General features: G+C 48.6%; 4 protein-coding genes and 8 non-coding genes across 13 annotated transcripts; 10 read left to right on the forward strand and 2 right to left on the reverse strand.

Annotated features, from left to right (window-relative positions):
- Nucleotides 1–265: 265 nt before the first annotated feature.
- On the forward strand, nt 266–3,971 carry smu1a (SMU1 DNA replication regulator and spliceosomal factor a). Its single transcript, XM_057043502.1, is given in 14 exon segments — nt 266–405; nt 775–985; nt 1,130–1,282; nt 1,593–1,703; nt 1,783–1,911; nt 1,996–2,115; nt 2,195–2,311; nt 2,489–2,616; nt 2,743–2,766; nt 2,768–2,867; nt 2,970–2,999; nt 3,002–3,139; nt 3,216–3,368; nt 3,535–3,971. Coding segments are annotated over 14 exon segments (1,539 nt in total). The 5' UTR covers nt 266–379; the 3' UTR covers nt 3,634–3,971.
- Nucleotides 3,972–4,124: 153 nt separating this feature from the next.
- Nucleotides 4,125–10,361, forward strand: LOC130531450 (probable carboxypeptidase X1). Of its 2 annotated transcripts, none has more exons than XR_008952099.1 (15): nt 4,125–4,623; nt 5,189–5,320; nt 6,233–6,342; nt 6,416–6,555; nt 6,752–6,836; nt 6,955–7,111; nt 7,237–7,328; nt 7,623–7,746; nt 8,388–8,584; nt 8,653–8,832; nt 8,918–9,115; nt 9,327–9,423; nt 9,533–9,672; nt 9,793–9,920; nt 9,992–10,200. XR_008952099.1 is itself a non-coding variant. In XM_057043478.1 (15 exons), the coding sequence occupies exons 1-15, from the start codon at nt 4,407–4,409 to the stop codon at nt 10,273–10,275; spliced, it is 2,256 nt and encodes a 751-aa protein (XP_056899458.1). In that variant the 5' UTR covers nt 4,125–4,406; the 3' UTR covers nt 10,276–10,361. The 2 variants fall into 2 exon arrangements, 1 of the variants encoding a protein (XP_056899458.1); XM_057043478.1 differs by having other exon boundaries at nt 9,818–9,920; nt 9,992–10,361.
- Nucleotides 10,362–10,571: 210 nt separating this feature from the next.
- trnad-guc (transfer RNA aspartic acid (anticodon GUC)) lies at nt 10,572–10,643 on the forward strand. The gene has a single exon. It is a non-coding gene; the product is annotated as a tRNA-Asp (tRNA).
- A 666-nt stretch (nt 10,644–11,309) lies between these two features.
- Nucleotides 11,310–12,253, forward strand: LOC130531888 (uncharacterized). Its single transcript, XM_057044066.1, has 3 exons — nt 11,310–12,002; nt 12,068–12,180; nt 12,238–12,253. Exons 1-3 carry the CDS (start codon nt 11,394–11,396, stop codon nt 12,251–12,253), a joined length of 738 nt encoding a protein of 245 aa, XP_056900046.1. The 5' UTR covers nt 11,310–11,393.
- A 469-nt stretch (nt 12,254–12,722) lies between these two features.
- trnav-cac (transfer RNA valine (anticodon CAC)) lies at nt 12,723–12,795 on the forward strand. The gene has a single exon. It is a non-coding gene; the product is annotated as a tRNA-Val (tRNA).
- Nucleotides 12,796–13,094: 299 nt separating this feature from the next.
- trnad-guc (transfer RNA aspartic acid (anticodon GUC)) lies at nt 13,095–13,166 on the forward strand. Its single transcript has one exon. It is a non-coding gene; the product is annotated as a tRNA-Asp (tRNA).
- Nucleotides 13,167–13,947: 781 nt separating this feature from the next.
- trnav-cac (transfer RNA valine (anticodon CAC)) lies at nt 13,948–14,020 on the forward strand. Its single transcript has one exon. It is a non-coding gene; the product is annotated as a tRNA-Val (tRNA).
- A 466-nt stretch (nt 14,021–14,486) lies between these two features.
- On the forward strand, nt 14,487–14,559 carry trnav-aac (transfer RNA valine (anticodon AAC)). Its single transcript has one exon. It is a non-coding gene; the product is annotated as a tRNA-Val (tRNA).
- A 135-nt stretch (nt 14,560–14,694) lies between these two features.
- trnad-guc (transfer RNA aspartic acid (anticodon GUC)) lies at nt 14,695–14,766 on the forward strand. The gene has a single exon. It is a non-coding gene; the product is annotated as a tRNA-Asp (tRNA).
- Nucleotides 14,767–15,653: 887 nt separating this feature from the next.
- On the forward strand, nt 15,654–15,725 carry trnad-guc (transfer RNA aspartic acid (anticodon GUC)). Its single transcript has one exon. It is a non-coding gene; the product is annotated as a tRNA-Asp (tRNA).
- Nucleotides 15,726–16,126: 401 nt separating this feature from the next.
- On the reverse strand, nt 16,127–24,306 carry elp1 (elongator acetyltransferase complex subunit 1). Its single transcript, XM_057043452.1, is given in 36 exon segments — nt 16,127–16,266; nt 16,344–16,437; nt 16,531–16,682; nt 16,748–16,875; nt 16,957–17,056; nt 17,241–17,354; nt 17,439–17,499; nt 17,590–17,652; nt 17,723–17,784; nt 17,863–18,064; nt 18,133–18,230; nt 18,308–18,431; nt 18,529–18,677; nt 18,756–18,841; nt 19,029–19,163; nt 19,246–19,325; nt 19,412–19,490; nt 19,604–19,677; nt 19,870–19,985; nt 20,193–20,298; nt 20,394–20,447; nt 20,661–20,764; nt 20,946–21,052; nt 21,125–21,286; nt 21,528–21,606; nt 21,746–21,916; nt 21,984–22,214; nt 22,293–22,383; nt 22,473–22,627; nt 22,630–22,780; nt 22,863–22,948; nt 23,033–23,113; nt 23,315–23,396; nt 23,479–23,631; nt 23,800–23,986; nt 24,229–24,306. Coding segments are annotated over 35 exon segments (3,948 nt in total). The 5' UTR covers nt 23,950–23,986; nt 24,229–24,306; the 3' UTR covers nt 16,127–16,198.
- Nucleotides 24,307–24,930: 624 nt separating this feature from the next.
- Nucleotides 24,931–25,002, reverse strand: trnad-guc (transfer RNA aspartic acid (anticodon GUC)). The gene has a single exon. It is a non-coding gene; the product is annotated as a tRNA-Asp (tRNA).
- Between the last annotated feature and the right edge of the window lie 164 nt (nt 25,003–25,166).

A 25,166-nucleotide genomic window follows, 5' to 3' on the forward strand; every position in this document is an offset into this window, starting at 1 on the left:
GGCGGAAAAGCGTCTTAAAAAACTTAAACGCTGCAGGAAATACAATGATTCTGTTGAGATCATTAAATACCTTTTTATTCCCACAGAATAAACACATTCAATAATAATAATAGAGGAGAGCCCCGGACACAGAATGCGTTTAGATACATTGATGTAGTCGAAAATGAAGACATTTAAAACGTGTCACATGAGGTTGTCGTCCACATCTTTTTTCTTGATTTTCACTCCAGTAAATAAACAAGAAATAACATAAAATAATGGTGTTGTTTTATTTTGAAAATCCCAAACTCCTCCCACTACTTCCGTGTTTGCGTCACGGTTACTGCCGCATGATACTACAGAGAAGACCGTCTTAGCTTCTGTTTTGAGATAAATAGTCATGTCTTTGGAAGTGGAATCCGCGGAGTAAGTATCCCAAATTATAGAAAAATTAAAGGCTTCTGTTTTTGTAATATATTGGTCCCAATAATCACATATTTGTCTTTTCTGTCGACTAGGCCTTTGTCGCCTGCCATTCAGTAGCGTTAGCATGCTAAGCTAAGAGTTAGTTAGCAAAGGGAGAGACCGTTTATTTTCTTATTTACACGTGTACATAAGCATTGGTTAAGACTACTTAATCGCGCTGGTATCATCCCGATGCTGAGTTAACTGTATTGTTACCGTGAAGTCTGAAGTTAGACGCTAGCGTTAGCATTAGCGCCAGTATGCGTTGAAGCTGCAAACAGCAAAGCTGCAGCCGAACTGTCCTGAAGCGTCTGTATTCATTTTCCACAGCGTGATACGTCTGATCATGCAGTATTTGAAGGAGAACAATCTGCAAAGGACTCTGGCCACCCTGCAGGAGGAGACCACCGTTTCTCTGAATACTGTGGACAGTATAGAGAGCTTCGTTGCGGACATTAACAGCGGCCACTGGGACACAGTCCTGCAAGCTATCCAGTCCCTCAAGCTGCCAGATAAAACCCTGATAGACCTTTATGAGCAGGTGAGATGTGCGTGCATGGAGCAAATCCCTCAAGAAACATGAGTGAGGAAAGATTAGTGTCGTCCTTTCGGTTTGCTTTGACGTGCAGGATTCAGGATGGTCCAAAACTGTGAATTTCCTTTCTTTGCTTGTTCTTCTGAGCAGGTGGTTCTGGAGCTGATCGAACTAAGAGAGTTGGGTGCGGCCCGTTCCCTCCTCAGACAGACTGACCCCATGATCATGCTGAAACAGACCCAGCCAGAGAGATACATCCATCTGGAGAACCTACTGGCCCGTTCTTACTTTGACCCGCGAGAGGTGAGGACCAGTCCGTCTCGGGCCAGCTGGCGGCGGTAGTTTATATTAAATGTGACCATCATTTTCTACACCTCAGATCCTTCTGATAACTATATCAGCTTAGTAGCAATCTGCATTTAACAATAGTCAAATGTTGAAAGTTTAATTGAGTTTTCTAGTAATAGAATGATGAAGGTCGCCTCCTCAGCTCAAGGTTGGACCTCAGCGACGATACAGTCGCTGTGTTTCCGAATCTCCGTACTCGGTTTTGGGTCGTTTTGCTCTAGTCAAGGAGCTTGAGCTGTCTAAAGAGCCGTGAACGTCCCCGCAGGCGTACCCCGATGGCAGCAGTAAAGAGAAGCGTCGCGCCGCCATCGCTCAGGCCCTGGCGGGGGAGGTCAGCGTGGTGCCACCCTCTCGTCTGATGGCCCTGTTGGGTCAGGTAGGTGATGGAGACGAGTGGACACGGGGCTCGTGCTGCATGACCGTGGCTGTCCTCGTCTCACTGTCTTGTCCTTCAGTCTCTGAAGTGGCAGCAGCATCAAGGTCTCCTCCCACCAGGAACCACCATCGACTTGTTCAGGGGCAAAGCTGCCGTCAAAGACGTGGAGGAGGAGCGTTTCCCCACCCAGCTCAGCAGACAAATCAAGGTTCTTGTGTCCAATGGGCTGCCTCACTGCTCCACACAGTGATCTGGATCTTCTGACGGTTCTGTCTCTGCCTCTCCTGAACAGTTTGGACAGAAGTCTCATGTGGAGTGTTCCCGATTCTCCCCCGATGGTCAGTATCTGGTCACCGGTTCTGTCGACGGCTTCATCGAGGTGTGGAACTTCACCACTGGGAAAATCAGAAAGGTAAAGACGCAGATCAGGAGGTGTGACGTTCCAGGAACCCGAGTGATCCAAAACGTCGCCGCGCTCCGTTTGTTCCCAGGATCTGAAGTATCAGGCTCAGGACAACTTCATGATGATGGACGACGCCGTGCTGTGCATGTGCTTCAGCCGGGACACGGAGATGTTGGCCACCGGAGCCCAGGATGGGAAGATCAAGGTCAGCCGTCGATGTTCTCGGGCTCACTTCAGCTAACGTGGGCTGAAAAATGTCGTCGTTTCTGGATTTATAAGAATGAAACGCTCGCATTAAAACGCAACGCTGAAATTCTAGGTGACGCTAAATGGTGCCTCATTCTGTTGCTCAGCATTAACGAAAAGGCTGCTGTGTGTTCAGGTGTGGAAGATCCAGAGTGGTCAGTGTCTGAGGAGGTTTGAACGTGCCCACAGCAAAGGAGTGACGTGCGTCAGCTTCTGTAAAGACAGCAGTCAGCTCCTCAGCACCTCCTTCGACCAGACAATCAGGTGACCTCCTCCTTCATCATTCACTCCTGTAGAAAATGGCTCCAACGGTTTAATAAAAATGACCTTTTTCCGTCACATTTATTACTTCCTGATTTGACGCGTTGCTCCAACTGTTTTCCGAGGCAGAATTCACGGGTTGAAGTCGGGAAACTCTGAAGGAGTTCCGTGGCCACTCGTCGTTTGTGAACGAGGCCACCTTCACCCCCGACGGTCACCACGTCATCAGCGCTTCATCGGACGGGACCGTCAAGGTAAGGCGTTCGGCTTCGGCGCTTCCTCTTCTCGCCACGTTTCCCCGTCAAACCCGATGGTGCGCGCGCGTGCCGAGCCTGACGCGTGTGTTCTGGTACCAGGTTTGGAACATGAAGACCACCGAGTGCACCACAACACTTTCAAACCTCTGGGCACGTCGGCTGGCACCGACATCACGGTCAACAACATCCTCCTGCTGCCCAAGAACCCCGAACACTTTGTGGTGTGCAACCGCTCCAACACGGTGGTCATCATGAACATGCAGGGCCAGGTCAGTCCGCAGCCCGCGTCCCGGAACGTTGTTGGCCGGCGGCCTGCACATCAGTGTGTTCTCCCTCTCTGTGCAGATCGTGAGGAGCTTCAGCTCCGGTAAAAGAGAAGGTGGCGACTTCGTGTGTTGCACGCTGTCCCCCCGTGGCGAGTGGATCTACTGCGTGGGAGAAGACTTTGTGCTCTACTGCTTCAGCACAGTCACCGGCAAGCTGGAGAGAACGCTCACGGTGCGTGGTTACCAGGGGAACCCAGGGGTGTAACACTGGTCTTCATGGCAGAACCTTCATTTTGAGACCAAATGTGTTTGTGCAGCGATGCTTTTGGCCACCAGGGGGCGTCTTGCGAACACATCAGCATTCCTCTGAAGTCTAGATCTCGCTTTCCTCCTTGCAGGTGCACGAGAAGGACGTGATCGGCATCGCTCACCACCCCCACCAGAACCTCATCAGCACCTACAGCGAGGATGGTCTGCTGAAGCTGTGGAAGCCTTGAGATGTTCAAAACCCTGGGACATTTTCACACAGCGGCTGCTCTCCTGCCTTTAGACTCTGATGGCTTCTGTTTGTTTCACACCAGCGGGAAAATGTCGTTTTCCTTTGGAGGCAGAAGAGTCGTGCAACTTTGTTGTTCAGCGTCGTCAGAGTCGCGATGCGCTGCCAGATGTTGAGAATGAGTGGAGACATGAGCTGTGTCTTTCCTCTTTGTTTTTGTAAATAGATCTTTTTTTGATTTCCATTTTTAACAAGACCTGGTTAAATGTCATGTTTCGATTTGCATCCTTTCACCTCAGAAAACCAAGCGAGTTTATTTGAATAAAAAAGATTGCCAGACTTGAGAGGAGCAGGTGATTGAATGTGCAGCCGTGCCTGAGGTGACTGAGGTCAGTGGTGAACCAACCAACCCCTCGTGGTTGTTGCTCCAGCAGAGGGAAGCGAGCCGAGGAACGTCGCCTCAACCAAACAAACATTGGCGGGTCCTGGAACCTTTCAAAATAAAAGCATCCGTTTGCCTTTTGGCTGCATGTGTGGCCCCAGTCCTGAACAGAACCGTGTAGAAGAGCTTCAGCCGTGTTAACGTAGCAATAAATGATCTGATTTAAAGCAGAAACACCACAGGCTGCTTTAATGCAACTAGTGAAGTGACAACACCCTCCTCCGTAACCATAACTTTTAATGTTAAAATCTGAGGGGAGGTTGTTTTGACAGTGCCGGCGCTGTCGGGGGCTGAGTGTTCAGTGTTGGAGCTTTCTGCAGGGGGGGGTCGCCATGGCTGGAGCTCTGCACCTCCTGCCCGTCTTTCTGCTCTGTGGATACTTCACTCTGGTTTCTGCCAGGTCCGATGGGGACGTTCCTGCTGCACGTGCAGCTTTTAGCACGACTGGGAGTCTTTCCTCTGCTGGGACTGAGGCTCCCACCTCGGCTGATCATGATCGCACAGCCGGAAAACCTGGAAAAAGCCCCACAATTCCCCGACACCTGAGTGGTAAGTGAGCAGGAAAATCAGCAGCGCAGGTTTCTTTGAATTAGACTTCTTTATTCTACACATTCATTCAGTTTACAGTGTCTTTACAAATGTGTGCTGAGTTAGTGGAGGATGTTCTCTGGGCTTCGTGTGTTTTCCTCTAAATAAAACACACACACACAGCAAATATTCATTCAGTCTGCTCACAGAAGCTGTGCAGCTGCTGCCCCACAGATGTAAAGAACTTGGCGACGTGTCCAGTCTCCAGACTGAAAGATGGTTTGTGCTGCATCTCAATGATGGACTCTGTTGGTGTATCGCTTCAGGCCAACGTTAATGTTCCACCATAATAATAATAAAGCCTTATATGCGTTTATTCTGGCAGAACATTGATACAGTTCATTGTTTTAAAAAAAAAAATTGTTTCTATTTGGTTAATGATTCTAAAATGTCTCTTTTAATGCTACCAATATTTTGCTATCCCAGAAAAAGACCTCACAGTTAACAGTATTATTATTAAAATATCCTGAAAAGGTAAAAAAGTTCTGACTTGGATTCCCGCCGTGTGTGTCGCTAATGTGTGTAGAGCAGAGCTTCACCAGGAGCGTCACAAAGAGGACAAAAACCATCCAGAAGAAACGCGTCGGTGGGAAAACCACATTACCGAAGAAGAAGAAGCCTCCAGTCAGACAGACAGCGAGCCAATCTGTGGACACACGTACGTGATGAGCCGGCCTCACGAGAGCCTCACGAGAGCCTCACGAGAGCCTCACGAGAGCCTCACGAGAGCCTCATGAGAGCCTCACGAGAGCTGCAAATAGTCTGAAATGCTTCCAAAGTTCACAGTGTCAACAGAGTTAACGTACCAAAATACCACATATGTCCCCTATATTCAAATATGAAGGACCCGCCGGACGCTCTGAGCCCAGAAACATGGGAAATATCACAACTACGTGCACTATTTTACAAATGCAGCTCCAGCTCTTGTTCACGTGTCTGTCTAATAATTCTGTTCCCATTGTTGTAAATGCTGCGTCGCTCATCAGCGGGTGTTGGGTCAGGACACGGTGAGGAATAAACCCAGTCGGCCGTGTGGTCACGGCTCATCAGATTCACTCCAGGCCCAACGAACCAGCTCCACTTCTGTAGTTCTGTTCAATAGCTCTCTTTCATTATTCAATTTATTTGATTTTTACAGTCATTGTGGGAAATACTAAAAACATCCAACAAAGGTGCTTTGATGCTTCTCGAGGGCCCATCTTGACCTTCCTTTAGGAGGAGGGGGGCCACAGGAAGGAGGGAGGGAAACCTGAGCAGGGGCTGATCAAACATGCCGAATCCTCCAGGACCACCGAGTGTGTTCATGGTGTCTCTGGTGGTTTGTCAGAAATGCCTCCGTCTCGCTTCAGCTCTGCAGAGACCCTGCAGGACCATCAGGCCCAGATGGGGGTTGGGTCACAATATGAGTCTGAGGTCTGAAGGTGGGAAGAGGGACCTCCTACAGGTTTATTTCGGCTCTTCTTCAATATAAGAAGAAATCGCTCGAGTGATGGTGCAACACTCAAACCTTTTTTTTTTTCAAGTCTGATTATAAATCCTCTGTTTTATCAAACTAAAACGACTGTTTTAGAATGTCCTCCTCTGGGTCTGGAGTCCTTACGGGTTAAAGACACCCAGCTGAGAGCGTCGTCCTACAAGCGGCGAGGTCTGGGCCCTCACCGCGGCAGACTCAACATCCAGGTATGGGCGCAGGTTGTTCACGCGCCACAGGTGTGATCGCCACAGACAGAAGAGCCTCGTGCTGTTGTTGCAGTCCGGGGTGGAGGACGGCGATATCTACGACGGGGCCTGGTGCGCTCGCCACAGGGACAAGCAGCAGTGGCTGGAGATCGACGCCCTGCGGCCGACTGGCTTCACTGGGGTCATCCTGCAGGGTCGCAGCTCCATTTGGAGGTCAGCGTCAATACTGTTGCCATAGAGACGTCACATCAAAGGTAGTTCTTGTCTTCCACACGCGTTGCCCTCCACAGGTGGTGGACATCAAAGCACAACTGCACTTTCCTGTTACGCTGTTCATCATCTCGAGAATGTCCAGATGTGCACATCTGCCTGAAGGTCCTGACGATCATTGTGTTGCTTGTCCCGGCAGTTGGGACGTGGTCCACAGCTACAAGGTGCAGCTCAGCAACGACTCTTTGGTCTGGAAGCCGTGCATGAACGGGACAGAGGAGGCAGTGAGTGATGCTCTTCAACCTCTCGTGTCCTGCTCGCCAACTCATGGACGTCCCTCCGTGTCGCGATCCCGAGTCTCTGCCGTTGTCCTAATTCCTCCATCCTCTCTGTGGGCTGCAGATCTTTGAAGGGAACCAGGATCCAGAGACGCCCGTTCTCTCCCTGTTCAACTCCACCGTGGCCCGGTACATCAGGATCAACCCGCAGACCTGGTACCAGAATGGGACGGAGGGTGACATCTGCCTGAGAGCCGAGGTATTAGGCTGCACGCTGCCAGGTAGGAAAGCACAGCACAGATGAAATATAGATACAGTATTATTATTATTATTAGCATTATAATTATTAGCTGCAGGCTGCTCACGCTCATTAAATGCTTTTATTCATTTATTACACCGTTCGCAGACCCAAACAACCTCTATCCATGGCAAACAGAACCACCGGGATCCAAGGATAAACTGGACTTTAGACACCACAACTACAAGGAGATGCGGAAGGTGCGAAGATGATTTTGGCTCGAGCTTTAGCGCTAAGACGGGGGGGCCAGACCCCGTCCCTGAGGGCCACAGCATTGGAACCCTTTAACAGGAGCGAGACACCATCAGTAGTTTCAGACAAAACCTTTCAAAAACAGATGTAAATGCGTGAAAAAGAAAATATCTTGACTAAATCTGAGATGGGATGATTGTGAGCATCATTCAGGGGTTATTTGGTGCCACACTAGAGGTTTCTGTGCCAATGATTTCTAGATTGACAGCACGTAAACTCTTGAAATGTTTTGTTTTTCCCAGCTGATGAGGTCAGTAAACCAGGCTTGTCCTGACGTCACTCGGATCTACAGCATCGGCAAGAGTTACAAGGGTTTAAAACTCTACGTCATGGAGATCTCTGACAACCCTGGAAAACACGAACTAGGTGAGTCCCACCGGGGGGTTGCGGGGTTTTCTGTCCGTCTTCAACTTGCTCAAATCTTTAGTTGTTTTTATCCTGAACAATCTTTTCAATTGCTCAACAAGTGTGATACAAAAGGCAACTTTTGCATCAAACGTCATGCATTTAGCATCTGCTGAAACAAAGAGGAAAACATGCATTCGGCTGTATATTATTATTATGTATATAAAATCAAATGTCAATATAAAACATTTCAACATGTCATATCGAGACAAATTTAAAGATTCAAATTTTGTGCAGGACCAAGGCAGAAGGACTAAAACTAAAAGGTGACACTAGAGTTAATGTCAGAGGTTAAACTCTTCATCATAAACATTAGTGAAGAGGAGGTGTGAGATTTCAGAGGCGTCTGTCAGAGGAGTGTATGCAGACCAAACAGGAAGTGGGGCCACTGACGGGTTCAAGGAGGCTGACCTCAACAATGCAATCTAAGTCTGCATAAATATACCTGGATTCATTTAGTAGTTTAATGTTGCACTGCTTGGATTAGATTTTGTCTCGTTTAGGACTTTTACGACGGATCTGCTTTATCCCAAACTTTTATTTAAAACGTTTCCACACTTTCCCTCATTAATTCTCCAACTGTGCGTTGGCGCCCCCTGCAGGCGAACCAGAGTTCCGCTATGTCGCGGGGATGCACGGAAACGAGGTGCTGGGCCGAGAGCTGCTGCTCAACCTGATGCAGTACCTGTGCCAGGAGTACAAACGTGGAGACCAGCGCATCACCCACCTCATCAAAGAAACACGCATCCACCTCCTGCCGTCTTTAAACCCAGACGGACACGAGATGGCCTTTAAAAAGGTGTGGCAGAACTTTTAACCTGACAAAAGCAGAGCAGCAAACCATGACCCGCTTTCTTCCACCTGCAGGGATCAGAGCTGGCAGGTTGGGCTCTGGGCCGTTACACCTACGAAGGAATCGACTTGAATCATAATTTCGCCGACCTCAACTCGGTGATGTGGACGGCCATTGAGCTGGAGACAGACCGGTCCAAACTTATCAACCACTACTTCCCCATCCCTGAGATGTACACATCTGAGGAAGCTTTTGTAAGACCACTGTTCAGACTGGTTTTCATCTCCTCCTCTACATCCTGTTGCTCCGATCATTCCAAGTCCACATCTCCAAATGTAGGTTGCCTCGGAGACTCGCGCTGTCATCAGGTGGATGCAAAACATCCCATTTGTTCTCAGTGCCAACCTCCACGGAGGAGAGCTGGTGGTCACCTACCCGTACGACATGACGCGCGACTGGGCGCCTCGCGAGCACACGCCCACCCCTGACGAAAGCTTCTTCCGCTGGTTGGCCGCAGCATACGCCAGCACCAATCAGGTCACTTCCCTTTTCCCGAAACTCTGAAAGTGTGTCGAGGTCAAATCAACAATGGGTTAGGGTTAGGGTTATCACATTATGATGTTAAACACACAGTGAGATAAAGGAAGCATCCTTTGAGCACAGCATGTGCACTGAATGAGCATCGTTAACAGACTTCATCCCCAATAAAAGGCTACTTTAACGATTGTGCACGTCTCGGCTTAACCAGGCGATGTCCAACCCAAACCGGCGGCCTTGCCACAACAATGACTTTCTCAAATACAACAACATCATCAACGGAGCCGACTGGCACAATGTACCAGGAAGTAAGAATCTTATTCTTATCAGAACGGAGGCGGGACCCGGCCCAATTTAGAGCCCTTCATGTGAACACATGAAATCTAGTAAATGTCCCTTATTGTCTTCCTCCTGAAGGTATGAATGATTTCAGCTACCTGCACACCAACTGTTTCGAGGTGACAGTGGAGTTGTCCTGCGATAAGTTTCCACATGCCAGTGAGCTTCCTGTGGAGTGGGAGAACAACAGGGAGTCTCTGCTGGTGTACATGGAGCAGGTCTCTTTGCATCTTTTGGATGGCAGCACAATCGGCATGAATATTGTACCGTCCTGATCTGTTCATCCACGGTCCGACGGGATATGTCGCATTATTAATGACGAGTTTCACATCCAACAGCAAACCTCAGTGTCTGGTTCTTCAGGTGCACCGTGGAATTAAGGGAGTGGTCCGTGACAAGGACACAGACCATGGTATAGCAGGCGCGGTCATCGAAGTAGAGGACATTGACCATCACATTAGATCAGGTACGGTGCATGTCTTACCTGGAATGGAGAAAATAAAGAACCTGACTGACGTCCTTGCTCTCTGCTCTCAGCTGCTGCTGGTGACTACTGGCGGTTGCTGAACCCCGGCGAGTATCGCGTCACGGCCTCCGCTGATGGCTACACGCCTTCTTCCCGCACTTGTCAAGTCATGTACGAACACCATCCCACAATCTGTGACTTTCGCCTCACCAAACTCCGAAAGCAGAGGCTAACACAGGTGTTAAAGAAGGGCGAGAAACTGCGCAATAACATGCAGCTCCGGCTGCGACAATTGCGCAACCGCAAACAGCGCGTGGCCCCCAAGGCCTCGGACCGAAGGCTGGATAATGACTGAACACGGAGAGAACATGAACGTTCCTACAAAAATGACTGATAATTTCAATAAACTGTGTGTAATGGTGCTTTGAGAGTCTTGGCAAACACGTTTAAGAATTTCTGGATTCAAAAAAGGGCGGAAACACACCTTTAATCACCTGAGCAGCGTATTGAGACATACCGTACTCGGTGGCCTTTTCGTTAGCAAATGCGTTCAATCAGGGAAAGATACCCCTCACATTCATCAAACTTGAATCGTATCAGATTAGCGGCCGTAAATATATGATTCCTGTATATGTACAGCAGAGCACCTGTTCCTCGTTAGTATAGTGGACAGTATCTCCGCCTGTCACGCGGAAGACCGGGGTTCGATTCCCCGACGGGGAGTTCCTTTTTACCTTTGTTGCCTGGTAACAACATCAACACACTACAGAATATATCAATATCCCATAACAAATTTACCCAACAACACCCTCACGTGCCTCATTTACACAACATTACACATAACACAGTTGAAGGAAGGAAGGAGTTAATTTTTTCACATAAGAGGAATTTGACATGGTGGTTGTAACAATAATACAGCAAGATAAGGATAAAGATAAGAAATATCAAAAATAGACATAATAAATTAACTTGAAAGGAAAATCTAGAGTTTGTTCCCGTGCTGACGGTCTCTAAATTCCTAAACAGAGAGGCTGGTCCTCTCAGAAGCAGACTTAAACTACAGTCAAGCTCTCATTTCATTCAATCACATGTTGAAATCAGGCATTGTTTATTTACTCATTCATTTCAAACTTAAAGGTAGGACACCCCCGACACCCCCCCCCCCCCCCCCCCCCCCCCCCCCGTTCCTGGGTCCAAGAGGTGAATAAGAGGTGAGTTTAGCTCAAAATGCAATTCCAGGATTGAAGAGTGTGTTTATTAGAAGTACGTATCAATTCTGAGCCGCCTACAGCTCACGTGGCTTCCATCACAGCACTGGCTCATCTGGCTCAATGGCCATCTTAAATGTCTTTGAAGTCTGAACAAAGACAAAAGGCGAAACATGAAAGACTCATTTGTCTTGGATCCTGAATGATCCTGGCGGTGCTTCGGATTTAGCTGATCGAGGCGACAGAGACCGTGACACAAGTGACGATGCTAGAACAGGGAGACATCGAGCTGCTGACAGCAGCCAAGAGCGGGAACCAACTGAGCTCCACCGAGGCTCAACTGGACGACTCCACCCGAAAATGTGCTGCTGTGGAGGAGCAGCTCCAAGAGCTGCAGGAGTCTCACCGGAGGGAGGTGATGCAGATGACGGAGCACTTTAAAAAGCACATCTCTGAGCACGAGCAGAGATGTTTGCAGGAGATTTCAAGAGCTGAAGAAAGCTCCAGGAATCAGCTGTTGGAGCAACACAAACGGTTCAAGGAAGAGCTGAGCAAGAAAGATGAGCAGATCAAGCTGCAGCTCTCACGAAATGAAGACTTCTTTAGAGAGAAGCTGTCTGATGAGGCGACTGACTTCAACCAGAAGCCCTCCCACCACGAGCAGGCCGTGATGAAGCAGCTCTCAGGCATACAGGGGACCCTGAAGACCATGATGGCTGAGCTCTGTCACCAGTGGGAGGTCCGAGCGCAGCAGTGGAGCCAGCACCAACAGCAGCTGGAGCAGATGTGGCGAGAGGAGAAGGCCAGACGGCAACTGGACGAGACCACCAAGCTGCAGATCCAGGACGTGCAAGAAGAGGTGCTTCAGCTGAAGGTTAGTAGATGTTGTTAACGGACATGTTCAGGAGAATAATCCAAAACACACTTTCTCTTTTGCAGGAGCTGATGGACAAGAAAAGCAATAAGAACAGTTTCTGGAGAAAACTGAGCTCCATATTTAGGGGAAAAAGGGAAGCAACTAAACCACCTTCAGCCTCTTGTTTCACCCGAATGTGAATAAACCTAAACACAAAACTCAGATTCTTTGCTGTGTCTCTGTGAATCACCAGGAGCCTCATGCTGTGATCTGAGTGGGTCACTGGCAGAGTTCTCTCCAAACCGACCTTCATTCACCCCAAGAGGGGATTGTTAAATCTGGTTCTCCAGCTCCCAGTGATGGAAGCTTAAAGTGAAACCAAAAGAGCATGCTAATGATCTGGTTGGTCACCTGAGAGTCGTTAGTAGGGTCGTTCACCTTGTTTCAGTTGAGGTGTCTCCCCTTTGTCTGCTGGCTCACGTGGTGATGAGTTTCCAGGTCTCCTGGAACGGTGGGAATGTTTGGTTTGTTGTTGGAAGGACTGGATGGCTTCATTGTATGTGGGTGATAGGAAGTGTTTTAGCCCACCACTTTGGATAACTATGACCTGGGTGATTGAGAATTGACACAGACCAAAGATACCAGCATTTGATTTTTCTCCCCTTTATCACCAAAGACAAGGCAATGCTGACTTTACCTTCGCCAGCGTCAGACCGTCACCGTTTATGGGTCCCTCACGTTTCCGTAGTGTAGTGGTTATCACGTTCGCCTCACACGCGAAAGGTCCCCGGTTCGAAACCGGGCGGAAACACTTTATTAATTTTAAACCACATTTCTCGCCTTTAAGGCCACGTGACTGGACACCCTGCTTGAGGCCCCAGGAGCTGCTCTGACCTTTATCACTTTGGAAAAGATTGTTTGAAAGCAGACGTGTTAAAGTTGAGGTTCAGTCTGGATTGTGCGTCAATCTGGAGATTTGTGAGTCATTTTCCTGGTTGTTTATATTGTGTTTCCAGGTTAGGTTAGGATGACTCGACGACGCGCGGTGAAGGTTTTGCCGGTAGCCGGTGTCGGTGGAGGAGGGGGTGGGGATTTTTGAACATGACGCGTTCCTCGTTAGTATAGTGGACAGTATCTCCGCCTGTCACGCGGAAGACCGGGGTTCGATTCCCCGACGGGGAGTTACTTTTTTACCTATGCCTATTCAGCAACGACACACTATAGAGTAACTTAATATCCCAAAAGTTCTTTTCATTTTTAACAATTGTGAGGTTCTTCCTTGATTCTTCTTCTACCTCCTCTCTTACACATGTGTTCTCCGTTAGTATAATGGACGGTATCTCGCTCGAGATAAACGGCCCTAAACCGTTTCCCATTCCTTTATAATAGTAGTGCTAAACCACTACGGATGCAATATATTTCCGGCCGCTATCATCCTGTAGTGATTGAGACCGCAGTTTAATTTAAGGCGGGGAACACGTCGAAAGATTGAATCGCGCATATGATTGGCTGTTGAAAGATTGAATCGCGCATATGATTGGCTGTTGAAAGATTGAATGGCGCAGAAATTATTATGTATTTGTCATGCTACAATATACTCATATCTTGTCAAGCTAGTTTTTCATATTGTTGACTTCAGTTCAAACTGAATATTTTAGTTCATTCAGATAACATGACAGGAAGGACTTCTATTTATTACAATGCTGCGTTAAAGTGTCTGCTGCAGCGTTACAAATGGGCTTAACACGATAAAAGAAAGAAAATAAAAGCACTACAAAACCTAAACTTATACGACCTGAAGCTGTGTGGAGGATGAAAGATACAATTTCTTTCTTTTTTATTTTTGTCCTTTATTATTTATATTATATTTTTATAACAGCATGAGGGGAAAACCCTACTGCCTCGCGCCTCCTGCCCCACCTGCTATTTCTGTGACGAAACTTCCGGAAACTGCCCTCACCTAGTTTCCGTAGTGTAGTGGTTATCACGTTCGCCTCACACGCGAAAGGTCCCCGGTTCGAAACCGGGCGGAAACACTTATTGGTTAAAAACCTCACGGGCTGCGTCTTTTGCAAATTCTGACCTGTACCAGAGCCAACACAGGTGTTCAGACTAGGTCTTCGTTGTGTTACTATCCAAAGGAAGCCCCCTGTTGGAGGTCCATCTAGACAAATGCACCGTAGTGTTGAGTTGCAATTTGTCATGTGTGGACACCAGGTGACCTCCCTCACTCCCACAGTGTTGCTGAAATCAACAGAAAGGTGAACACAGAGGAGTGGCGGATCTACGTGGAGCTCCTTCTGGATCCCTAAAAGTAGAAGGCACACATAAATGAGTAGATTTATAACCAATCCTGTTGTCTAAGTTTATAGAAATACCATGCCCCAAATATTTTGATGCTTATGATGATACTTTGACCTGAGATTTTGTTCCTTTTTGATTTTTATTGCCACGTTTAATCAATCAACGCCAGCCCTACTGGCGGTGATTGTTTCTCACCCGGTTTCCGTAGTGTAGTGGTTATCACGTTCGCCTAACACGCGAAAGGTCCCCGGTTCGAGACCGGGCGGAAACACTTATTGGTTGAAAATATGACGGGCTGCGTCTTTTGCAACTTCTGACGACAAATACGTCCAACGGTACTTCAGTTACCGAACAAACAATGTAAATAGTAAAAAATCTTAGTAAATCTTGATCTTTAGCATGCGAATCCTCGTTAGTATAGTGGACAGTATCTCCGCCTGTCACGCGGAAGACCGGGGTTCGATTCCCCGACGGGGAGTTCCTTTTTACCTATGCCAGTTTTCAGCAACTACACACTTTAGAGTAACTCAATATCCCAAAAGTTCTTTTCATTTTGAACCATTGTGAGGTTCTTGTATTACTTATATTCTACTCTTATATTACTACAAACCCAAACTTAATAGACCTGAAGCTGTGTGGAGGATATAAGACGCAATTTCTTTCTTTTCTTTGTCCTTTTCATGTTGGAAATTATTTTATAACAGCATGAGTCAAATCCGTCAGCATAGGCCAAAATCTCCGATTCGATTCCTGGCGAAACGATGTTGTTCTTTTTGATCTTTATTGCCGCGGCGGAAACACTATTTAATTAAAAAACCTAGGCCTATTTTCAGCAACGACACACTATAGAGTAACTTAATATCCCAAAAGTTCTTTTCATTTTTAACAATTGTGAGGTTCTTCCTTGATTCTTCTTCTACCTCCTCTCTTACACATGTGTTCTCCGTTAGTATAATGGACGGTATCTCGCTCGAGACAAACGGCCCTAAACCGTTTCCCGTTCATTTATAATAGTAGTGCTAAACCACTACGGACGCAATATATTTCCGGCCGCTATCATCCTGTAGTGATTGAGACCGCAGTTTAATTTAAGGCGGGGAACACGTCGAAAGATTGGATCGCGCATATGATTGGCTGTTGAAAGATTGAATCACGCGGATGATTGGCTGTTGAAAGATTGAATCGCGCATATGATTGGCTGTTGAAAGATTGAATCGCGCATATGATTGGCTGTTGAAAGATTGAATGGCGCAGAAATAATTATGTATTTGTCATGCTACAAAATACTCATATCTTGTCAAGCTAGTTTTTCCTATATGAGGGACTGCGTCTTTTATTTTTTGGTACGCAACGACACTCAACACTTCCTCGTTAGTATAGTGGACAGTATCTCCGCCTGTCACGCGGAAGACCGGGGTTCGATTCCCCGACGGGGAGTTCCTTTTTACAAGGCCGCCCACTTATTTATTGTATAACTTTATGCGCGTCTTAATGTTGTTCCCGGTGCCTCATGGACGTGACGTCACCTACACTACCTATGTACCTGTTTCATATTCTCCCTTTTCTAATTAATTAAATACGCCTCGAGGAGGCTAAAGATAATTCTGTTCTCTGAGAGCTACAAACGTACATACATGGAACGTAGCTACAAACGTACATTTCCAGAGAAATGTACGTTTGTAGCTACGTTCCATGTATAAAAGTGAGCGATGGTCGACATTTGAGACCCTGTTCAACAGGACTGGACGCTCCCCTCGAGCGTCTCACTCTGTCTTCCTCTGTGAGGACGCGTTTGCAAGGGTCCTCTCAATAATGACAATTATTATAACAGCGGCACATTGATTCATAAGTTGATCTTTATTCGCTATAAACACATTTAAACTGAATGAAACATAAAAATGTAAATATATTCATGTCAGAATACTGAGCTTCCACTTGATGCAGTTTCTCATCTTTGGCGGTACCAGGAAGTCTGCATCTGTGACAAAAGAACCAATACCGGACCCATCAGCGCCACTGGCCACAGCAGAGGAGCAGTAAACCGGTTGTGCTCACCTTGCTGTGACGCTGGAGGCTGCTGCTGCTGCTGCTGCTGCTGCTGCTGGAAGGAGGCCATGATGCTGTTAGCAGTGGAGTTCGGCCCAGTGAGCTGAAAAACCGCCATTAGGTCAGAGTCAAATCTATGCTGGTGCACGGCGTCATCGCCCAACGGCTGTGTGAAGAGCAGCGTGTGCACGTTTACCGGCGTTTGTCCACTCTGCGGACCTTCGGGCCACACCTCAGGGACCGCGGCCTCCATCATCTGCAGGGCCTCCTGGAAGGCCAGCTGCAGCGCCTCTGCCTGCCTGTGGTACTGGAAGAGCACCAGCGCCCTCAGCAGGTCGCTCACCTCCTCTGCAGGACGGTGAGCGTCAGTCGTGAATATTTCTGTGCACGAGGAGGAGCAGGACAGACTGTACCTCTCATCTTGTCCACCGTGGTGACGAGCTCACTCAGAGCGTACATCAGCGCTCTGTCCTCCATCGGGCTCCCTTCCTTCAGACTCAGCTTCTTCCGCTCGGCTTTGCGACGGTTCTTTGATGATCTCCTGCAGGACGAGAGAGGAAGTCAGTCCCCGTGCGAGCGTCCCCCCGATGCTTCGGAACTCAGACGCAGGTCTCCGTCTTACGATGAGATGCGGGAGTTGCTGTGGGAGTATTTGGAGGTCGTCATCACGCTGCTGGCTTCAGAATAAAGTTCGGCGTCGGGACAGTCCAGGCCCTCTTCATCTGGGGGGAAACAGTTCTTTGTCTATGTGTCAGATCTTTAGATAGTTTGGTCCGTTTCTGAATTGCAGACGACCAAAGTAACAGGCCTCATTCCAGCAATGACCAGAAGGAACGTGGGGAAGGTTCAGATGTATCAGAGCCTGAGATAGCATCGTTTGTTAGCGGCGGGACTCTATCTGCTCACCCAGCATGTCCAGTCGGGCCTTTGCTTTGTGCTCTCGGACCGCGGCCAAGCGACTCCGGTGTCGCGTGAACGTGGCCACCTGAGCATCCAGGAAGGCGTTCTGGGCGCCGACGGCTTAGACAAAAGGAAGACGACATGGTTACCAGGTGAAAATCCTCCCTTCAGACAGTTGGAGGACCTGGTCAGGACCGTCCTCACCGTCCAGCAGAGCAGGTTTCAGGTTGGTTTCAGTGATGTCTTGTCTGTTGTGAGTGTAAATCTGAGAGACACAACAAAACCACCCAACTTTAACCATAAAGTCATTTAACCATCAGGGACAAACGATCGTAAACCAGCGAGCTGTTCTGACCAATCGTAGCGCCTCCTCCCAGCATGCACCAGTGATGAGGGCCAAGATGGCCTCCTCACAGTCCTGTGGGTGAGACACATTTCAGTTAAATAAGAAACTATTCTGGGATGTTGCTCTGGAGACACAACCTTACTTTGGCATATTGGTCCAACAACACAGCAGCTTCTGCGTGTCGCCGCTGCTCCGACAGCTTCACTGAGGGACAAATAATTAGACAAAGGTTTTATGGGCAGGTTCCCATCTCACCTGTCAGGCAGCCGTTTCCATGGATACCTGCAAGATCTCTGGCCAGCAGAGCTAAATGTTCTGGTGGAAGCGGGATTTGCTGGGCCACACATATGGCGTTCCTCCAACTGGAGCAGCTAACAAATGCCTGCAGGGCGCTGGTCAACTCCCCACATCGCCATAGCAACAGCCCCGCCTGCTCCGCTTGACGTCCCTCCACCAGGTGCTCAGCATACGCACAACTGAGAGCCTGGAGGTGTGGTTGTGATGGTCAAAACAGGGTTGGAAAGGTTGGATTCAGCTGTGCTACCAAGTTACCCTGTAGTGCGGACTGTCGGCCGGGTACAAGCGCAGGGCCTCAGCGAAGAGCTTCTGCTCCTTAACGAGCTGCAAGGCTTCAGGAAAACAGCCGTCCCCTGTTGACAGCCACACTTTGAATGAGACTGGACGTGTTGGTCCTCAGGACAGGCGGGTGGGACCCGTGTCCACTCACCACACTTGCTGAGGTGCTGCAGGGCTTTCCTGTAGCGCTTCAGGTGCTTGTCGATGGTGTAGCGCTGGTAGTTCTGCTCCAGGCTCTTCAGCATGTTTAAGAAGGGAAGGTACTCTTTGGGGTCCTGCAGGATTGGACAACTTTATCTTGAGGATTCTCCAAAACCTCATCTGGTTTTAACTAAGTGAACTGATTGAGCCCAGATTGGGACTCAAACACACCTTCTGGGACTTCTCTGCCACCATCAGCACCAGATCGAAGTCGTATGTTCCCAGAGAGTGGTCGTAGAGGTCATTGACGTCAACGAGGAACAGAAGGTACTTCAGAGCTTCTTCAGCACTCACAGAACCAGGACTTTCTGGAGGCTTCACTGGACATTGAAAACAGTGAGGAACAATCAAACCCATCATCTCCTGAGTGTTCAACACAGACGAGCGGGCGTCTTCACCTCGCAGTTCGTGGACTTTCTGCAGAGCGATCTCCAACTCGGGAACCGTCTTCTTCACGTGAGACGTCAGTATGGACAGAAAATACCTGGAGAAATGTAAAGATCTCCTTTTATCTCACATCTCTTTCCTGCTCCTCAACAAGAGGTTGATTTTTTTGAAGAACATCCTCACATTAAAGCAGCACAAACATATTTCACTTCATTAGGAGCATAATTAATCAGATATATCAGACGCTAACAGAGACTCTCTGTATTGAACCGTGGACTACGGACTTGTTTTGGTCCAGTGTTTCCATGGTTCTCCTCAAAGCATCACAGACTACATCCACCTTCTTGGGCCCACCAGTTTGGGGGAGAAGGGTGCTGCCATCAGGACGCGGGTACATGCTGCTCGTGGTGTCCTCCTCTCTGCGTGTCAACAAACACTCGTGCTACTAAAATGTCTGTTAAACCTTCCTAACGGTGTCAGCAGCAAACGTGGAAATCTTACTTGAGCTCTGTGAGGAAAAGGTTGATGTGGTTTGTGGAGTTGAGCTCTGAAATGAAGGTCTGGATGTTCTCCAGGAAGACCTGCAGCCGAGCAGAACACGACCAAGCCGCTACTCACACACGTGCATTAACATTCTATAATGAGAGGTAACACAACCTCTACACACCTTTGGGTTGTGGTCATAAATGAAGTTCAGGTTGATCCTCAGCTTCCTCATACACTCAAACGCATCTCTGAACCTCAAACTGACAACAAGAATCCAAAGGAGACAAATTCAGTCGAAGTTCGAACGTCCTGTTTGGAGTCGTCAACAGAAGGATGAAGATCTGCACGTGTTGTTGAAGAACACCACACTCACTCATCCAACCAGCTCCTGAGCTGAGCCAACACCAGAGATCGATGGTGAACCGTCTCCAGGTTCCCACGAGGCATCTGATCACACACACACACACACACACACACACACACACCACACACACACACACACACACCACACACACACACACACACACACACACCACACCACACACACACACACACACACACACACACACACACCAAGGTTTTAGTTCCATTGAAGCTGCATCCACACCAACGTGCTGAGCTGCTGAGGGACAAACTGACCTGCAGAATCACTCTGGTGTCCTGTGGGACAACAGTGACGATTCTAGATCCTCTCTCCACCCGCCGGAGCGTCTCGTCGTTCTGACCGTCGCCTGACGCCAGAGCAGCCTGCAGCTCTGTGGGGGTTAAAGGTCACATGAACCGCAACATCCGTGCACAGCAAAAGCAACACATTCACATCCCAAACAACAAGAAGAAGCCACATTATTGTACAGCAGCCTTGAGAGTCCTGGAAGGTTTTTAAATAAAAGGTATCACTCATCAGAGCAACATCTGTTCTTATTCTTTATCATCCTTCTTATCATATCTGGGAGGTTCTGCACCTTTGACACTGAGCCCGTGGAGCTGGAGGCAGCGGCAGCTGTGCGCGTGAGTAGTGACGAGCAGAAAGTTGTTGCAAATGGCAAAGGAGGAAATATTGGAGGCCAGCTGAGGAGGAGGCAGAGGTGAGGGCGCTCGTGTTACCACGTGCACCATTAAACCAGACGATGAGCATCAGAGAGAGGTGAAGCACCAGGAATCACCTGTGTGTCTCCAGCGTAGAGGTGGGATCTGTCCGTCAGGCCCAGCAGATGTTCCTGAAGGTTTGGAGACCAAAGGTGATTAATGCAACAGTTGAAAGCACCTTTTATTCCTTTCAGGACGCGTTGACAGACATAACTTGTCGTGAATCCACCTGTGTGTACTGAACTTGGACAAACACAAGCAGCATCTATTTCAGGCCAGGCTCATGACCTGACATATCTGACAGTTCCTCTACAGAGGTCCCCAGAGGTGTGGCGTGCCTTTACCTGGCCGCCGATGCTGCAGAGGGCCGTCTGAGTACAGGGAGCTGGGAGGCTGATGCTACACCCGCTGGGGTCACACCAACCCTCCACGGATGGATCCGGGCGGTCTACACAGGACACCAGCAACGTCAGTAATTATGAAGCCGTTAGAACAAAGGTCAGTCAACCTCTAGTGAACAGTCCACAATGACATAGGTTTGTTTAAGCTAGCACATTAGCATCGCTACCGCCCAAAAGATGTGATCAGATAAGGAAAGCAAACAAAAGTCAAATGAAGGAAACACGGACCCCAGAGGAGCCTCCGGATCTGGCCATCCTCTAGCTGAAGGGCCACGGTACCGGTCTGCAGGCAGTGGACCATGCTGACTACCACACCGTCCACCTCGACCTCACACCTGAAACATAAAGACACCACTCCAGTTCCTGACTTCAAAAACCAGCCAGTCCCCCAGTTTGGCTCCGCTCACCTGGCAGTGAGAGCGTCACCTGCGCCTCCATCAGGGCGGAGCATCAACAGGGTGGAGCAGGTCGGCAGCAGCCCGGAGATCACACCCAGGAACAGATCATCGTCCAACCACAACAGCTGGCGCAGGGCCAGAGGCTGGTCGGGGAGGGACGGCGGCCTGCAGCTAACGGGGGAAACACCAACTACTATAGAACCACAGCTACAGCACCGGCTCCTCAAAGTCGGCTCGTTCTCGCGTCAACCATCACTTCCAAATTAGGATCGTATCCCATCAGTCACCAGTTGAGGAACAGGAAAAGTAAACAGGTAAACGCCGACATTTCCATCCCCTAGTTTCTGCTTTCTTTACGTCTTTGGCAGATATGAAAAAGTTTGAGGTTGTGAACCTCAAACCAGAAATTTACCTGAAGGTTTTCTGGAGGATCAACGGTCGGGACCCCCTCCTGAACCCACCGGTGGCTCCGTCTCGCTGTTCCGTAGAATCTACAAATGAAGCCAGACACACGTCCGTGAGGCTTTTTATCGATTCCACTTTTCCTGTCTGGACCTACCGTCATTTTCCTGGTTCTGTGTAATCAGAGATCAGCCAAAAACTTCTGAGGGACATCAGCTTAAGACCCACCTTCGGTGTAGACTGAGATCTGCCCGTCACACGTCAACACCGCGAGCTGATTGGTCCGCAGAGGTTTGCTGAGAAAGCTCACTTGATTGGCGGGTGAAGCCAGCTGCAGTTCAAAGGAGCACATGGGAGGCGGGACCACAGAGTGCCTGAAGGTCGTCACCAGGACTTTATCTGAGGGATGTGAAACAGTCACATGATGTTTGGAACTCATCTCCCTGGAACCCTCACAGGGCTTCACCTCCATCAATCACAGCCACGCCGGCTCTGTCGGCTGCATCCAGCCCAGGGCTCCGTTCAGTTGTCCAGCACCAGTCATAGGTGAGGCTGGTCCAGCCCCGGGTCACCACGTGGAGCCTTAACGGGTGCTCAGGGTCCCAGCAGACACAGATGGGAGCCTTCTGAGGGTCCCTGCCAAAGTCCAGGCTCTGCTTCAGATACCAGTGGTAGTTACTCACGATCCACAGCTGGACTGCAAATGGAACCAAGAAGTTAGAGGAGGGTTATTCCATAAATGAGGTGAAATGTGTTTTGGGAGCTTTTTCCTCACGCCAAGTGTTGACGGGTTTGTCTTCAGCAGCCAGGTCTTCCAACCAGACGGCTAAAACCGAGGAGTCGCTGTTCCACAGCAGATCCTTCACCTGAAACACGCACGCACGGACACATCCTCTACGTGATCCAAGTCGATGTGGTCACGTTGCACATCCCCACAACACTGGCGAGTCTTTACCCTGGCCCGGTCTCTGTCGTAGGGGAGGGTGAAGTCTCCGTGGAGGAGGCCGTTCTTCTCCATGAAAACCACGCTGTGTTTGTTGGGATGGCGCCGCGTGCTCGCTATCAGACTGCCTGAAGGTCTGAAACACCACAACGGTTCAAGTCAATCAGGTAAGAGTTTCAAACCAATCCTCATCTATCCAGTCCCCTCAACCCTGTACGGTGAATAATCAGGTTTGACCTCAGGTAAATATCGATTCGCCAACCGTGTGGACGATCGCACAGAGGCCTCCCGTCATCCCAGGCTGCAGCTGGCTGCACCTCCTGAGGATGCAGAATTCAAGCGTGTCAATCATTTTTCAGCCATTATTGACTCGCGTGGTCCGAGGAAGAATGTTGATTCAACCTGGATCTTCCTCTGGGCTGCTCGTTTCCCCTCTGAGCCGTGGAACTGAGTCTCCTTTTTTCCCCAACCCACCGTGATGAACTTTCCTGCAAACGCATTAAAACAGTTGGTGGCTGATAATGAACTCTCCAACAAATCTTTTTAGATGTAACATTTTGAAGACGGTTTACCTTCACCAAAGTCATCCTGATGGATTCCGACCTCAGTGATGGGCTCAAAGTCTTTGGTCATCATAATGATGGTTTCCTGCCCTGAGAGCATAAAGAAATCCTTTCATCTAATAATAAAACTGTAAAAATAACTGCAGGCATTAAAATAAAGTTCAACATCTATGTTGACACGACTGCTTTTGTGGCTTCATGTCACGATGACAAAATCCTCTTCTGCTGCTCAAAGCTCCGAGTGACGTTTTCAGGAAGAATTCCGCACATGCCCAAGAATAAAGGACTCACCTGTGGTGAGAACAACAAGCTCTTCGTCTGGACTCCAACTCATCGAGGTCAACCCACTGTCCACACTCCCCACACACTCCACCTGGGAAGCACGGCCACATTCTGGGTCAGCACTCGCTACATAGGAGGCACCCAAACGTGACCGAGCTGCGTGGAAACCTTACCTGGCACGTGTTCAGGTTGAACAGGACAACATCGCCCGCAGCGGTGGCCAGACAGGCCGACTCCAGTTCAGCCAGCTCCTTCAGTCCCACCACCAGACCGCTGCCGTCCTCCGGGAGGAAACCCTGCGATGTCAGCGAGGCCTCGCTGACCACCTGCACAACGGAAACGAGGATTACAGGAAGGATTTCATCTGTAATCAAACAGTTTTCCCTCCTCACTGTATCAAGTTAGCTAAAAGAAGCGACCCACCGTGGTTTGTATATGTAAAACCAACTTTGCAGCAGTAAGATAACAAGTGGTGAAGGTCACCAGCAGCTCACCTGCCCAGTTCTGGGGTCATAATCAATGATGCAGTGTTGAGAAGCGACCAGCATGGAGCCAGTTTCTGCCCGCAGGGCCAAACACTGAGGGGAGCCTGGACCCTGCAGCTCTGAGCTCCGCAGGCTCTTCAGGAGCTTCAGGTTCCGCATTTTACCTCAGGAGAAAGTCTCGATTCTGGTTCTGCACCTACAAAAGTCCACATAGAGGACTCTTTCACAGGTCTGAAGGACAGATCAATACTGTAACTATATACATTTCCAGCCGCTAAAGGCGCTTTAGCTTAAAAACACTCAGGCAGAAAGACACACATAATCTACCACATCCGCTCTGAAATGTGATCATGACGCAAGGAATGACAAAAGAAAAAACTCACACAAAAAGCGAAGAATAAAGGCTTTAACAACACAACATCATGCACGTGCACTCACGCTCGCTCTCGTTCTCTCTTCGTTAGATTCAACTGGCGGCTGGTAGCAACATAACGGCGCCACACCGCCACCTACCGGGCCGGGGTGTTAATGACAAGGTCGGTAAAACCAAGAAAAAACACCTTTATCACATCGATCCTTCAGATATCTAATGAGATGGTCGTGCAACAGGATCTCTTGGTGCATCCAGGACACAAATTCTGGAGGACCTTTTTCCTTATTTCTATAATTATTTAATATATGACCTAAATCCGATTAATGTACGTCACTTGTAGATAATGGGATAATGCCCTAAGGACAAGACCTGAAGACAGTTGCAATAGAGGCCTTGAAGAGCATCACCAGGCCTGAAACCAAACACCTGCTGATGTCTATGTGTTCCAGACTGTGGTAATGGACTGCAAATGATTGACAACCAAGTATTATGAAGTGAAAGTTTGATTACTGATTCTTTTGTTTGTCCCTTTATTTTTAGATTCTTAAAAAGTGGGAGGCACAAATATAAACTTTTGTAATTCTGACACCATTCAACTGATTTTGCTGTACTGTCAAATTAAAGGCAAAAGTTTGCAATTAAAGCAGATTTTGTTTTTTTCAGTTAAAGCGTTTTGCGGTGTAGAGCCATTCCAGACACACTTCCTAAAAGAAACAGCATTTATGTTTCTGCCATTATAATTACCTTAGGTAAAAGGTAAAAAGGAACTCCCCGTCGGGGAATCGAACCCCGGTCTTCCGCGTGACAGGCGGAGATACTGTCCACTATACTAACGAGGACTTGCTCTGTGGTTCAGAACATATACAATGTAATCACGGTCGTTGCATAAGCTCAACATTGGGTAAGATTTTGGACCATTTTCATTGTTTGCTGCGCGATGTTCCGTATCTGAAGTATCGTTGGAAGATTTTGTCGTCGGAAGTTGCAAAAGACGGAGCCCGTC

The sequence above is a fragment of the Takifugu flavidus genome, chromosome 9 (genome assembly GCF_003711565.1).
Source record: "Takifugu flavidus isolate HTHZ2018 chromosome 9, ASM371156v2, whole genome shotgun sequence".
Taxonomy (NCBI): Eukaryota; Metazoa; Chordata; class Actinopteri; order Tetraodontiformes; family Tetraodontidae; genus Takifugu; species Takifugu flavidus.